Raw genomic sequence first — 15,686 nt, 5'->3', positions numbered from 1 at the left:
TATTGATATTCACAGTAATTGCCATCATTCTCCCTTAGAGACCTCATTATTTCCACAGTTTTGAGTTGTTTTAAGCCGTGCCATTTTGTCTCCCAAAAATGACAGAAAAGAAGGCTTAAAAGGAGGAAGACAATTTGTCATGTTGCCACAGCAAAATGACTGCTGATTAAATCTGTGACAACACTGAACAACTTAGTGCCTGCAGCCTTGTCTCTCTGGCAGAAGTTTTTCTGTGCAATGGATCTAGAAGTCTACTTGAGTATCTACCATCTGTGTTATTCCCTGGACTTGTTTTGTGCTGAAACCCTGCTCTGAGTGTCTGAATCGTGAAAAATGTAGCTTTTGGCTAGTTGGATGTTTCTCTAGCTTCAATGTTGCAGTGCAATGTGTTTATCTGTAGTTGAGTCTAGTGTTGACACTGCAGCATGATGTGGAGTTCTGAAATACCCTTAAGGGGTTCACAAACCACAGTGCCACCAAACTGTGTTAATTAACTGTTCCATAGCCTCTAATTTGGAGTGAAGGCTGCAGTTACAATCTGTCTTGGCCAATCACTTCACAGAGGAAGAAGAACTAGCAGGAAGTAACAAATTAAGAGGCGGTGTCGGGTCAAGTTTACTGTTAATTGCCGTGACGAGGGCTTAACAAACCTTTAACAATCAGTAATGAGCTAACATGTCCTCAGAGCAGAGAAAAGCATCCGTTGGATGAAATAAACAGTGTCAGTTAATAAACAGCGGTGAAGATGAAATCAGCCGCTTCTGCTCCAACCCTGAGCTACTGCATTATTTAACCTGTCAGTCTGTACATTACAACTGTCAAGTCACATTTTAACCACAGCGCACTTTGAAGTTCTGCAACTGTTTAACCCCAGTTATAACCTCCAAATGAACTACCTCCTAAAATGTACAAGTTTCAAAATCCAAATAAAATTAAATCAGAGGGGCGGTACTCACACATGTAAAATATACCTCTAAATTTCTGCAATATACCACAACCATTCCTGGAGTATAAAAAGCCCAGTGTGAAAATCTTTGATGTTAATCTAAACCTTCTATAAAAACTCTCATCAGTTTACAACATTTCCTCTTTTCTCATTACAAAGATGTGATATCGACCTAGTGATTTGGTTGTAGTGTACAAGCTTAAAAGCTTTGCTTTGCCACCTGCTGGTCACTGCTCCATTTGAACCTTTCCTCCACCACTGATGAGATAAAGGGGACATTCCTGATTAAAAACAGGCCATATAAACAAATAAAAACAATAACAATAAATAAAAACTAATAAATAACTCACATGGGCTTATAATATTAGTTCAATTTAACCTCTCACCATATATGGCCCACATCTTGACGTGCACAAAGTGGGCAGAAAAACACACTTTGGGAATCACTTACGTGTATTTTCAGCTGCTCCCTTTTGCCCACTACAGCAGATGGATCCACTTGTTTTATTTGGCATCCTTCCTACTTATGGAGGCTTGTGACCCTCCGTGGCTGGGTCTGTCTTGCCTCCCAGTCTCAAACCAGGGATCTTTTGCATGTAAGGTGTTAACTACTACACCACAGAGACAGTTTTGGGAAGCACTCCTATAGCTCTTGATTGCTTATTGGGGATTGAGTTAGTTATTTTATTCCACATTTAAAAAACAGATGTTTTACTTCTTTAAATATATTTGCAGTGTGTTTGAAAGGTTTAGAACAGCAGAATGCAACAAATGTTTTAATCTGCTGTGAACGTGGTTGTTTATTGTGAACTAAATGACATTGCAGTGAACATCCACCTCACAATTCATTTTAAGATATTCCTCATGTTTTTCAGTTTCTGCATCTTGTGGCAATTTTTGGTCCTTTTTGTACGACATCATCTAAAAATTCTCTGTATCCATTTCATCCATCGTGGAAAGTCCTTATAAACAAATCCAAACTGTTAAACTAACCTTTAGTCTCGCTAACAAATCCACTTATCCTGCAGTCTGACTAGCCCTTTTTGCTCTTTTCTTTTCCTGCTGCTTTGACATGTAGTTCCAATCACAGGTGAGTATAAACTGAGAAAACAAAGTGGCAAATGTTTGGTTTGGTTTGAGGAAATGCACTGTTTTCTTTTTGTAAGGTAGAAACTGGTACAGATTTGGGAAGATTGGGAAAGCTTGTTGCATTTGTATAGATCAGTACAAGTATCTTTCCACACGTGCCGTTTCAAGGTACAAATAAGAGTTTACATGTTTTGGTATCTATGTTACCCATTATAGGGGTCATAAAATAAAATATTAATGAAGATAAAATAAAATGAAGGGAAGATATTTTGCGAATTATCAATTAACCGTACCTTATTTTGTCTCCTGTTGTAGATGAGAACCACACTGGCTCTGCAGCCGAGAACAGCAGGCTTCTAGATGTTCCTCGGTATCACTGTGAAGGAACTGAGTCTCCTTATCAGACAGGACAGCTCCACCCAGCCATCAGAGTGGCCGATCTCCTGCAGCACATCAACCTAATGAAAACATCTGACAGCTATGGCTTCAAGGAGGAATATGAAGTAAGATTATTATCTGTACTGTTGACACTAGAGCTTGTAATATTAATTACAGAAGAGGCAAAAGTATTATTAGTAGCAGGAAATGATGTATTTTAATGTGGAGGCTGACACAGAAGTATTATTTCTAAAATCAATACTGCTCTATTTAATGTTTTGGCCTCACATTAAAATGAAAAAATGACTACCAGGTCTAAATTGCCTCTTAATTTGAGGGTACCTTCTGCTCCATCGACTGAACAATCAATGAGACACAAGCCATTTTTATGGTCATTTTATTTTAATGTCTAATAAGAATTTGCTAGTTGAATCAAACCAGTCGAACAAAAGTCGAAAAGCACCTAAGTACCACTTTCCTCTCAGATATATGCAATAGTACAGAAGTGTTATTTTTAAGGATCCATGACATCTAATTGTATTTTTATTACTTCGTGTGTTGTTGGTGATACAGAGCTTCTTTGAGGGCCAGTCGGCCTCCTGGGACGTGGCCAAGAAGGAGCAGAATCGTACCAAAAACCGCTACGGGAATATCATAGCATGTAAGCAAGACATCTGCGTTACTGCATTTTAAGTCATAGAGCTTTACAGGAAGAAGAGAAGAAGAAATTGGGAGCAGAAGTAAGTGTACAGCCTGCAGAATTAAAGGTTTAAAATCAAGACAGGACCAAAGAAAAACCACCTTTGTAAGCAACAACAAAAGAATCAATGAGCAACATCTTCAAAAGCTCAATCACCTCTTCAGCCTCTGCCTTGACTCTAAGAGTTTTCCTTGTGTTCCTTGAGTCCCCAGACTCAGAAAAATTGAGTCACAAAAGGGTCTCATGCTACTTACTTGCATACATACATAACCATGCTTATTGACAGCTGTTGTAATTTTATTGGCATGATTTATTTGTATATAGAACGTTACATATAATCTGTTGTTTGTATTATCATGTAAAATAATGAATAAAGCAATACAAAGAGGTTGCTGCACCAAAAATCTTCCACCTTCCTTCACAGTTTCACTTCCATTCAGTGAGTAGTTAGCGAGGATTGGCAAACAAGTGTTTTCTTGCAAAGTACGGATTACTGTGTAGCAATCTGCTAGCAACCAAAGAAATCGCAAGGTTTTGATACAGAACTGTAAACCTACCGACTAAAAACAACCTCTGACTCACCATCCGATTGGGAAATACAGATTTTTGCCAAGTTGTCTCTAGACTAGTCTGTGTGACTCCGTCCGAACCGAACACCTTGTTAAATTATTTTATTAAATCCCAACTACACACTGAATAAAAAAATAGAAAGCCAAAACACGAAATTCAGAAAAACAGCAAACCATGAAAACCTTGAAATAAAAATTCTTTAACAGCAAATCACCTTTCTTACCTGTCTGTTTCTGCTGCTCTCTCACACACTGTTTTCTTAGATGACCATTCAAGGGTTATTCTGCAGCCCATAGAAGACGACCCGTCCTCCGACTACATCAACGCCAACTACATCGATGTAAGTGGAAACGCATCGAATGCTACTATTGGCTCCCAACGAAACCAACGAAACCACACTCCCTCGCTCGTATGTCAGGCCTCTATACCTTGATTGCGTCTACCAGTCATTCATCATACCATTTTATGCATCCAGCCATGCAGAAAACACATCATACATGCAGTACATGTGTCTGTCTCAGGTGTCGGTCTTGTTGTCTTTCTTTCAAGTGTCCCCATCAATTCACCTGTCCGTCCAGAACTGAATAAGTTATCTGATTTATATGTACAACATAACGGATTTTAAGTCATCATTTGGATTTAGCAAACTCGTTTTCCAGGAGACCAGAAAGAAATCCATTTAAAGGAGTGACTTTAAGAACTGACAGTGCTAGTTAGTGAGCTTTAGAGGTGATGGTCAGCAGGTTTTGTTACTGTTGGATGGACCCAGCAGTTTTGTGCATTTGAGTAGTTTTTTAAGCTAAGCTAAGCTAATCAGATTCTAAGGGTAGCTTAATTTCTAGCATTTTTCTTGACTTGAGTCACTTTTAACTGTTCGACAAACCTATTCAGCTGCCTTATACATCTATATACAATTAATTTTCCATCTTTTGCTTCATCTATTACTTGCCTATTGTTTCTGCATTCACCCACGACACAGTCTTCATCAGTTCATCCATTTTCTGTCATCTCTCAACAATCATCTGCACACCAGTCACTATGACTCACATTGTGCTTTTTTAATGCTAGTATGCTTATCATAAGCTCCACTGTATTATAATTTACTGTCATTAAAACTCTTGCATGCATTCTACCACTCACATTAAGCTAGAATTAGAATGAATAGAGTGGGCACTCCCTAATCTTTGTTGGCACAACAAAGGCAGCTGTCACACAATTTGAACTGCACCCAAAAGACTGAGAAAGCTGGAACATCAGTATGTGATGGTGGTTAAATGAGATTGTGATATGCCAGCTTTCTGAGTCTTTTTGGTTCTATTGTGCTCTCCATGGAAGATGGTCAAATTCCATTAGGGAGTGTCCTCTCTATTTGGTCTAATTTGGAGTTTTAGATCACATTTTTTTTCTGCATGTCCTGATCAAACTTCCATTATGTCAATGCAGCTTTTCTTTTTTCTGATTGACACTCACTGACATTGTTGTGCTTTCTTTCTTTCTTTCTTTTTTTCTTTCTTTCTTTCTTTCTTTCTTTTTTTCTTTCTTTCTTTCTTTCTTTCTTTCTTTCTTTCTTCCACTCGTTCTTTCTGCCTGTGGCTTGGGCTGTAGATTTGGCTGTACAGGGATGTAAGTATCACTGTGGTCTTGTTCATAAATGCCCCTGAACAATTACACCTGCTCACCTGTACATCCATGAACCAGTCCTTATGCATCAAGACATGATGTGTATCCATTTTGAGATGCTGGGGCATCCTTTGCATGACTGATCGCACTTCATCTTGGCCACCAACCACCATCTTTGCATCTCACTGTTTGGTGTCAATTTGCATATGCATATTCACCACTTGTGTCTTAATTGCTTTAATGACAACTTAATAAGTGGTTGTCATAGCCCACGGCACACCTGGCAGTTGTTGTAGATGTCAAGTAGTAGTTTTTAAGTGGAAAGGAAAAATGATGAGATGACCAACTTTGCACATTTTAACATGAATTCAACAGTATGCAGTGCAACTCAAGTATGGAGTCAGCTAAAAACGAATTTCATCAGTCTGTCAGAAGTTTTCTCCTGTTGTAGATGAAAGTGAGGTAGTAAGGTAGTTTAGTGTAGAAAGTTATCATTTCCAGCCGTGATAAAAGGTTTTAGAATTTGACACGATTATGTTTTCAGCTCATATTAAGGACTGTGGTGTTCTGTTTGCAGGGGTACCAAAGACCAAGTCACTACATTGCTACACAGGGTAAGATGCTGCACCACACTCAATTACATGCAGGAATTCTGCATTACTGCTGTTTTATAGCATAGCAACTATTTAATCACAAATTGTAACCGTACTTACAGCAGAATAAAGTGTAAGTATACTCTGCATCTATGCGTAGGTCCTGTTCATGAGACAGTGTATGACTTCTGGAGGATGGTTTGGCAGGAACAGTCAGCCTGTATTGTGATGGTAACCAATCTGGTGGAGGTTGGAAGGGTAAGTTGCTCGTTTTTCTACACTCAGTTAATTTCAGTTGGTAACTTTATTAAAATTACTATTACTTAGTCAAAACTATCCAAATCTCATTTTTTTTAAATTCAGCAATGTCCACTGCAGTGCTATTGCAAATACCTGTATATTTACAGTTAGGTAGGAAAATTGCAAGAATGTTAGTGTGATGTCTCTGTCAACAATCCTGTAAAATATACTCTCTAAATTATGTATAACATATTTGGTTTAAAAGTGGCATTTTTCATATTGGCATCATATTAAATATCATTATGCAAAAAAAAGCTATATTTGCTCCTTGATTCAAGCTTGTCTTTATTTTTTCATGGCTTTTTTTCTTTCTAGGTTAAGTGCTATAAATACTGGCCAGATGATGCTGAGGTGTATGGAGACTTCAAGGTGACTTTTGTGGAGGTTGAACCACTCGCTGAATATGTGGTTCGCACATTTACACTGGAGAGGGTGAGTAAAACTTGTTATAATCTAGCAAAAATTAATATTTTGTATTCATTTTGCATTTTGCTTTGATGTAATTTATGCAAAAAACTCAGGTAGAGGTGTAGCTGCACCTCTAGCTGTTGACACAGACTTGGTTTTGTTTATCGTCCTCCTTGTAGCTTCAACAAAACCAGTTAATAAGTTTGAGACATATCTAGAAAGGGTGTTTATAGAATAAACACATTTCATGAAATTTTACTTAAAGATGTTTTTTTTTGTCTTTACTCAGCGTGGTTTCAATGAGGTCCGCGAAGTCAAGCAGTTCCACTTCACAGGCTGGCCTGATCATGGAGTTCCATATCATGCCACAGGACTTCTTTCCTTCATCCGCAGAGTTAAAATGTCTAATCCACCTTCTGCTGGGCCAATTGTGGTCCACTGCAGGTATAAAAATGAATTATTAGAAAATAAACATTCATAGTCAAAACAAAATGTTTTCTCTCCCAATGACGGACATAGAGAAAGATCTATAAAGTTAAAATTTGTGTGCTTCACTTTCTGTCTGCAGTGCTGGAGCAGGGCGCACAGGATGTTTCATAGTCATTGACATCATGTTGGACATGGCAGAGAGAGAAGGAGTGGTCGACATCTACAACTGTGTGAAGGCTCTTCGCTCCAGGAGGATCAACATGGTACAGACTGAGGTGACTGCATTACCCATCCTCCATCTGCATCCACATTTTTAATATAGACGTAGGTAAAGCTTGACTTCAAACTCAGCCATCAGCATGGTACGGGCTGAGGTGACAAGGTTTTATGTAGTTACCTATTTTCCATGCATGCATGAAAATATCACCTCATTAAGTTCAATTCGTCAGCTTTCACTTCTGTGAATGTAACACTGACAATAAGTAAAAGTCATACATAATTTTCATATTTAAAGCTTACTCTGGAGCCCTCTTGTGTTAGTAAAAAAAAAAATCACTATCACGTTGAACTGTTCTCTGAGGAAGCACATTCATCTGTCACTGCATGGGTGTATCTGATTTGCCTGAATTTGTGGTTGTTAAACATTTTTTAATACATAGAATAATAATTGCAGAATAATAGAAGCATAAATGAGTTAGTTCTAAACAGAATATAGATAATATATATGTATATGCATCCAAACAAAGAGGATCCTTCTTTGACTTTAGTGGTTATTATTCTTTAAATTAATATTTTTGTAATGTTTTTCCTATTAAAAAGACCACAAATAGTAATTCAGATCATATATATAAACTATCAAGCAGTGCAGTAACAATGGGGCAAAAGTAATTTCAAGCTTCATGGTTCAGAACAGCCTGTAGGTCAGAGCATAAAGCAAACTTTTAAAAGTTTATTAAATTCTTTGTCATACTTGAAGGCTGGTGAGTAGACAGAATGCAGGTCGATGCAATCTTTCATGGACACATTTCATGTCCAACTTAAGTATTCTGCACTATTGGCCGGTAACAGAGTAACAATTTAACAGCTTATAAGACCCATTGTAACAAAGTACATTCACAGCCGTTCACCAAAGCAGGTCAGTCTGTGTCTCATCATTGAATTGAAGTTGGCGTCACTTGCTTGAAAGATCTAAAAACACAACTGCCAGTATGGACTGACTCACAGGTGAAGTACACCTAACCAAGAGTCATCACGTCATCCATCCCTCCACCTCTCATCAGTCTTCACTCACTCACAGTGTGTGCATCACTTGTTTGTCTTATACAAAGCTGTGTTTCTTATTTTTCTAATGTTGAAATATGAATGTGCAGAATATGTGATAATATGTGTATTATAATATATGTCTTCAGGAGCAGTACATATTCATTCACGACGCCATACTAGAGGCTTGTCTTTGTGGAGAAACAGCCATACCGGTCTGCGAGTTCAAAGCAGCTTATTATGAGCTGATCCGCATCGACTCCCAGACCAACTCTTCCCATCTGAAGGATGAGTTCCAGGTAAAATCAAACTGTAATCTGTTACTTTGCGCCCAGAGCTTTCAAAGTGGAGCGTGTAGGCCAGTGTCAGCCTGTGGTAAAGCAGCACAGAGGGCTCTTCAGAGTCTTCAGAGTCTGAGAGCGCTCTTCATTTACAATTGTTCTGTTCTGTTCCTGGCATCGCAGCAGACTAAATCTTCCTAACACTGACAATTATAGCTGCTGTCAAGAAAGGTCACCTCACTAATGGTTAAAAAACATACTAATAAAACCCACAAACTAGTACTGAAATATTAAATGGAACTCAGTAATCAAAACTTTAACAATTCCTACTTCATGTCCTAAAATGAAATCTCCTCTAACCCGTTCTGCTGTGTAATTCTTTTTACAATATGGGCATTAAGACATTTGCTGTGTATTATTACATCAAGAGGAACCACTTGCTGTTGTCATCTGCTACTCCTGGATGTAAAGAATGGGTTTTAACACACAAAAAATATAATTATGTGGAGTTTCTGGATACTCAAACTCATCAAATTCTTTCTCTGCAGTGCTGAACCTTGTGACTTGTGTGACTTCCAGAAACCAAATATTTTTAATGCACACAAGTTTTTCTTTCCCACCAGCTTGGCTTTTGGGTCTATTTCTATCTTCATGGAGCCCTTCTTTGAATCTTTTGACACTTTTAATTAACGTACATCATACATTTCTCTCTCTGTCCAGACATTAAACTCAGTGACTCCTCAGCCACAGCCAGAAGACTGCAGCATTGCGTTGTTGCCTAGAAACCAAGATAAGAACCGCTTTATGGATGGCCTTCCTCCAGATAGATGCCTTCCCTTCCTCATCACAATAGATGGAGAAAGCAGCAACTACATCAATGCTGCTCTGATGGATGTAAGTCAATAATGTGTTACTGGAACACACTGGAAGATTGTGTTATTTTCAACACATCAAACAAGAGTAGTTTGGGACATTTCACACTGTGTGTACATGTGCAAAAAGACTTTCAGCAGAACCGGCTGATGTGTTACTCTTACCACAATTTCTGTATATTTAATGCCAATTATATAAAGACTAGATTTAACACTCGGTGTCCCAAACTGCGGTCACATTTTTGTTGAAAATGATACAGACTTTTATGAAGGTACATTGAAATGATGATGAAGATAAAAATATCACACAACACTTAAACTTACTAACATAAAACATACACACACACACACACACACACACACACACACACAGACTCCCTTCCTTCTTTGTGTGATGCTGTGTTTGTGGTTTTAGCAGCAGAAGGCTAGAGACAAATCCAGCCTCTAAAAAGACGACTAGCTTTTCTCTGGCCACCATTCAAACGTTGTTTATGTTTGCAACTGTTGACATTGCCTCAACGCGTTGCCCATTTACCGTGACTTGAAAAGAAAGTCATTGAGTAGGTAGAAATTTTGAGGTAAGGTTTTAAGGTAAGGTCATTAGAAGGTTATTATCAGGTTTGTGAGTAAAGATATAGTGAGAAAAAGATAGTAAGAGGTGGGCTGTAGGTATGTGAGTAATTTCCTGATAATGTGTGAACATTTGCATGTTGTGGGAACAAACCTGGCTTCTCTCCAACAAAGCTGTTGGACAAAATACTGTAAAATTTCTAGAGTTCAGTCAAGTTTTAGGCGTTTACCTTAAAGTTTAGTTACTCACCTCTGGCCTCTCTCTAACCAAGCTGTCAGAAGAGTTCCAGGTAATGGGATTTTACTTCAAGTCTCCAATACTGGATTTGTTTCATGGCTTCAGTGTTGTTCTGCCACCAGATTCATTTTTGTGAACGACATCCACACCCTAAATCCTAAACCCGTGCCCGGCCCTCACATTAGATTCACTGTCGCCAAGCAGTCACACCTGCGTCACACATTTGGCTGTACATTTTCATTTAAGCCAAAGTGGGTTCAGTTCACATTCAGACCAGTTAGTTCTTGATTCTTTTTTTATGTGAACTTTGAAGAAGTTTGTCTTCCTGAGCTAACTGAAAAAAAAGTTAACTGACCCCATCAAATGTAGTTTTTGCTCTATGTGTAGTCTTGTGCATGTTCCCAACCCTCACAGTTAATAGACCCACTGCATGATCATCAAACCAAAGTCACCTTTTAACTATGCTTGCTTTCCCATGTCTCACATACTGTGCAGCTCTACTCTGCTGTTTGTGTTTTAATGTGCACACGTGAGAAAGAAGCGTACTGTGGGACAGTCAAAATAAAAAAATAAAAAACAATAACGCACAGTTTAATAATGCTTGATTGAATCATTAAGAGTGTCTTCTTTGTCGGTGATCGCTTTTGTTGTCTCTCTCCTTCTCTTTAGAGCTACAGACAGCCTGCTGCATTCATCGTTACCCAGCATCCTTTGCCCAACACTGTCAAAGACTTTTGGCGCCTAGTTTACGACTATGGATGTACCAGTCTGGTGATGCTAAATGAGATTGACCTGGCTCAGGTATTTTACATAAAGTTCTGCTGTGTTTCTTAGCATAGCATTGTGTCTTTTTTACAGTAATCATGGATTTATTATATAAGATTAGCTTATTTAGAGCTAATAAACTTGTAAAGGAAAGATGGAAGAAAACAATCCTGCACACATCCAACATTCTTAACCAAAATTTGTAAGCACATTTCATTTTAAGAATTTTTTGTCTGGACAAAAAATTGTCAGGGATTTTTTTTTTGGTTTTTTGCATTTGTCTCTATTTTTTCTGAAATTGTTCCAGTGTTTTTCTAAATGGTGTAATTGTTCTCTCTCAGGGTTGTCCTCAGTACTGGCCAGAGGAGGGCATGCTGCGTTACGGTCCCGTCCAGGTGGAATGTATGTCCTGCTCAATGGAATGTGATGTTATCAGCCGGCTCTTCAGAGTCTGCAACCTCACTAGGGTGGGCAGTCAGAATCATACTACGTTTCTATTATTATTTATTTATTGTTTTATTTCACCTTTATTTATACAGGTAAATCTCATTGAATCAATCTCATACAAGGTGTCATTTTCAAGGCGACTTGTTTTAAATAGCCATACAAAAATACAGCATGTTAAAACGCACTATAGTCATTAAAATTCATATAACCAATTACCTGAAAAAATACATACTGGGAACATTAGCTGGAAAAATATATACCTATTTACAGTGTAAAAGATGGATGTGAGCATGTGATATCACCTGTGGGTCTGACACTGAGCCAAAGGTTTTAAAACTCCTCTAATAGTTTGGCCTGACATTTCAACATTGGTGCCTATCAGGATTGACTCGTTTTTGGCGCTAGCCTCAAGCGGCCATTTGAGGATCTGCAGTTTTTGACATGGCTTAATCAGTTTTTCTGATTCTGTCTCTTATTCCAGCCTCAGGAAGGCTATTTGATGGTTCGTCATTTCCAGTACCTGGGATGGTCGGGGCACAGAGAAGTCCCCGCGTCCAAACGCTCTTTCCTCAAACTGATCCTTCAGGTTGACCAGTGGCAGCGTGAAGGGGAGGAGGGAGAGGGAAGAACCATTGTGCACTGCCTGTGAGTGCACACAAATCAAAGAGTTTCTCTTCTTTTACCATTGAAATTAAAAGCATCAGCCCTGCACAAGAGTTGGAAAAACCCCAAATGAAATATTAAATTGTGCTTTTTGCGACGTATCATCATGTATTCTGTTATGTTTGTTTGTAGAAATGGAGGTGGGCGTAGTGGAGTGTTCTGTGCCAGCAGTATCGTGTGCGAGATGGCAAAGAGACAGAGTGTGGTTGATGTTTTCCACGCTGTAAAGACCTTGAGGAATAGCAAACCTAACATGGTGGATACTCCGGTGAGTTAACCATAAACACTTTCTGCAAAGTGAGAAAGAGCTCATGAATGCATTATGCTGTTATTACTATTATACACATAATAATACAAACTTTAGTCAAACAGTGAATGTGTGATAGTGCATATGTTTAGTTAAGGGTGTATGTGTGTGTATGTGTCTGTTTGCAGGAACAGTATCGGTTCTGCTACGACCTGGCATTGGAGTTCATCGAGTCGTCCTAAGTGAAGGACAGAAGAGCAGAATGAGGAGAAGAAGAGTCGGAGAACATCTGTTCACATCTTGTGTGTTTGATCCTTTGCTTTGCTTGGTCTCGATCTTTGTGGCGGCCGTTGTGTAGCATCCATCTTGCATCTCTACAAAAGGCGCAAGCGAAACGGGCTCCTTGTACAGGTTGTTAAACAAAGGGAAATGCTTAGACTTTTAACAGGAAATGCGATGGGGAGGAGGAGATGTTACTCCTTTCACTCCTTTCTGCTTATTGTACAGCTTTTTGAGTGCCAGCGGGCCCCTGTATGCTTCGGGCCCCATTTAAAACATTTAGCCTCTCACCACAGCCACCTCCCATGGACTTGATGCTTTGTGCTGTTTCAGCTGCAGTACTTCCTATCTACTGTAGATGTCTCTCTCTCTCTCGCTTGCTCGCTCCCTTGCAAGCAGCTTTTGATAAACTGCAAGCTAAAGTTTTCAGTGGCCCGACATTCCTGCTCTCGTGCTAATTTCTGACTAATTTAACTGTATTGGGCGTCTCATCATGGTGATATTTGTAGTATATACAGCCAACACTTTTGTATGAGAGCAAGTGAACAACTGAAAGTTAACGTCCGGAGAAACTCTGTGAATGGTTCTGTTTCTGCTCCGCACACCTTTCAAATGACTTTAGCGAACATTGAGTCAGTACATTGTTATGAACAAGTATGAACCTATTAACATTGGTTACACGCAGTTTATTATTTTTGGAAAACAGAAAAAAAGAATAATAATTTTGTCCTTATTAAATAAAGTAAAAACAACACTGTGAAAGGCTTGTTTCACAGTCTTGAAACAAAAGAAAAACAGGAAGTTTACATCGGGATTATTAGACTTTTAGATTTTTTTAAATAATATTCATTTAGCTGCAACTTGACAAACATTATGTTATGCTTTTTGTTTTAAAACGTGTGTTATGTATCACTTTTCTTTTGTAGTATCATGTACCTACCTACTGGTTAGACTTTTGCAGTCTGCATTGTACATTAGACTGTGACATTAGCGGAATCATGTTCTTTTCAGGGCTGGGCCCAATGCACTTTCAATTCAGCCTGTACATAAATGGAAAAACAAACAAACAAACTGCAATTATAAAGAGATTTTGGACATGGCAAAAAATCTGCCTATTTGCCCATAGAAAAGACTGAAATCACACATTCTTTGATGGCAAGATTAACTGACAGTTTCCATTGACAGTATGGCTTGAATAGAATTGGAAGTGACCTGACCCCAGGCTTCATTTGTTTTGTGCACTGGTGGCCAACACTCTTCTCTTTGTTGTAATATTATTATTTTGTAGCTGATGTTTCTTCATAAGCCAAAGACTTTGTGTAAATATGTCTATACGGATAAAGCACATTGTTTGTATTTATTGTTTGTTTACTTGCATTGCTTGTAAGAACAATCATTTTCCATTCCATGTTCACCCACCAGCGTTTCTTAAACCGCACACGGGGACGCAAAATGGGCTGCAAGTCTGTTTCCTCTGGAGTCTTGAGAGTATTAGTGTGATTTATCGAGGCCCCTAATGGGTCCCAAGGTAACAGATTACATCTGCCCAATTTGGGTCCATGAAGAAGAGTTTAAGAACCCCTGATTGAAGCTGTATATTAAAGCTTTAGAAGTAGTTTTTCAGTATTTAGGTGGAATTCAATAGTATTGTCTTTGTTTTCACTTCTTGAATCTCTGTGATGTTACTGTGGTTTATTTGTGTATGAGCCCATTGCGCTGTCTGTGGTCAGTAGAAATTCAGTGCATTTATATGCAAAGAGTATTTTGGATAATAGCGCCTATCCCTCTTAACGTCTTAGTCGGGATAAGCTGTTTATCTTCATCCTCGTATCCTGCTCACCATTATCCCGGGATACACACTGACTCAGTGATGCATAAACGGGCTTAGTGAGTGAAACACGCAGGACTGTGATACAAAAAATTTTATTGTGCCTAATCATTTGAATTTTCTTGTCGCTACAAGCATTTTTACAGCATCTTAGATCGCACCCAGGGCTTTGTTGAATGCGTTCTCATGAACGAACAGTGTCCCGAATACCTTTTGGACCATGATTCATTGTGTTTTTACTCATCAGAATGCTTCTTTGTGAGGCTTTACAAGCTTACAGAATATCAGATGTATTTCTGTTTGTGAACAAACTGAGTCAGAAAAAAAGAACTTTATTGTAAATAACATGTCAGATGTTCCACTTTGATGGAGCAAGAGCAGCCCTACTCATGAGGATGTTATTGTAAATAGAGTGCTCTAAAAGGCTCTATTGTTGAGTGAACAGTGGAGATTTAGATAATGGATGCAATGTCAGAACATTTGTTCTGGTGTAGATAAAAAAAGATACAGATTGTACTCTTGTTTTGGAGGATTCAAATTCAAGTATTGACAGATGGTGTTTTAAAAAGATAAAGATATAGATATAAGATTTCACTGAATACAGAACATTATTCTATTGGTGGAACATCAGCCTTCAGTTTTGTTACTTCTGATTTTTGGTCTGATCCAAAGAAGGGAGAGAGAAGAGCATGGTGTAATAGTAATCCAGTCATATTTTATGTTTAGCGACAATGGATTTTGCTACATGCATAAATCAGTGAGAGCAGAAAGTGAACACAATATGTAAAGCCTCTTAACTACACACTTAAAGGAAAACTAAGAAACAAATCTTCTTAAGAGGCCAATGACTCCTCCTCTTTAAATCTGAAATAATGGCCCTGAAGCTGGTGTCTGGATGAGAGGCCAGTCTGACTATAGAGTTGATATTCATGGTTCATAATTATTCTTGTCTGTAATGTTTGGCTTATTTGCTGTAATAAAGACCACTTCTTTAATTAAAAGTGACGTGTTTGGAGAGTTGTTGTATTTATTCAACCATTATCAGCTTCTGATACATTCAGACCAACCTGTAGACATTTCATTTATTACCTGTAAGGTACCTAAGTGCTTATAGTCCCCCTGCACACCTTCCATTTTGATTAGCCCTGTTTGATGACTACACTCTTCCTGAATATAAAACAGAAACTTGGCTACTGTGACATC

At 38.5% G+C, this 15,686-nt stretch overlaps 1 protein-coding gene across 23 annotated transcripts in view; it reads left to right on the top strand.

Moving 5' to 3' along the window:
- Positions 1-15,498, top strand: part of ptprk (protein tyrosine phosphatase receptor type K) — a 105,987-nt gene extending 90,489 nt beyond the window's left edge. For 3 of the 23 annotated variants that reach the window (XM_026193803.1, XM_026193804.1, XM_026193796.1), the window contains 18 exons: positions 2,025-2,036; positions 2,351-2,538; positions 2,975-3,074; positions 3,947-4,092; positions 5,289-5,306; positions 5,881-5,917; positions 6,057-6,154; positions 6,512-6,628; positions 6,894-7,048; positions 7,173-7,308; positions 8,443-8,592; positions 9,295-9,468; positions 10,289-10,306; positions 10,924-11,055; positions 11,361-11,486; positions 11,948-12,111; positions 12,262-12,397; positions 12,565-15,498. In XM_026193803.1, coding sequence (XP_026049588.1) covers positions 2,025-2,036; positions 2,351-2,538; positions 2,975-3,074; positions 3,947-4,092; positions 5,289-5,306; positions 5,881-5,917; positions 6,057-6,154; positions 6,512-6,628; positions 6,894-7,048; positions 7,173-7,308; positions 8,443-8,592; positions 9,295-9,468; positions 10,289-10,306; positions 10,924-11,055; positions 11,361-11,486; positions 11,948-12,111; positions 12,262-12,397; positions 12,565-12,618 — 1,961 coding nt within the window. In that variant the 3' untranslated portion in view covers positions 12,619-15,498. The remainder of the gene's footprint in view (positions 1-2,024; positions 2,037-2,350; positions 2,539-2,974; positions 3,075-3,946; positions 4,093-5,288; positions 5,307-5,880; positions 5,918-6,056; positions 6,155-6,511; positions 6,629-6,893; positions 7,049-7,172; positions 7,309-8,442; positions 8,593-9,294; positions 9,469-10,288; positions 10,307-10,923; positions 11,056-11,360; positions 11,487-11,947; positions 12,112-12,261; positions 12,398-12,564) is intronic. The other 20 variants (XM_026193814.1, XM_026193810.1, XM_026193805.1 and 17 more) reach the window with 15 other exon arrangements.
- The last annotated feature ends 188 nt before the right edge of the window (positions 15,499-15,686 follow it).

The sequence above is a fragment of the Astatotilapia calliptera genome, chromosome 15 (genome assembly GCF_900246225.1).
Source record: "Astatotilapia calliptera chromosome 15, fAstCal1.2, whole genome shotgun sequence".
Classification (NCBI taxonomy): Eukaryota; Metazoa; Chordata; class Actinopteri; order Cichliformes; family Cichlidae; genus Astatotilapia; species Astatotilapia calliptera.
The sequence above is the reverse complement of the archived record's forward strand: the minus strand, read 5'-3'. Positions and strand labels throughout refer to the sequence as shown.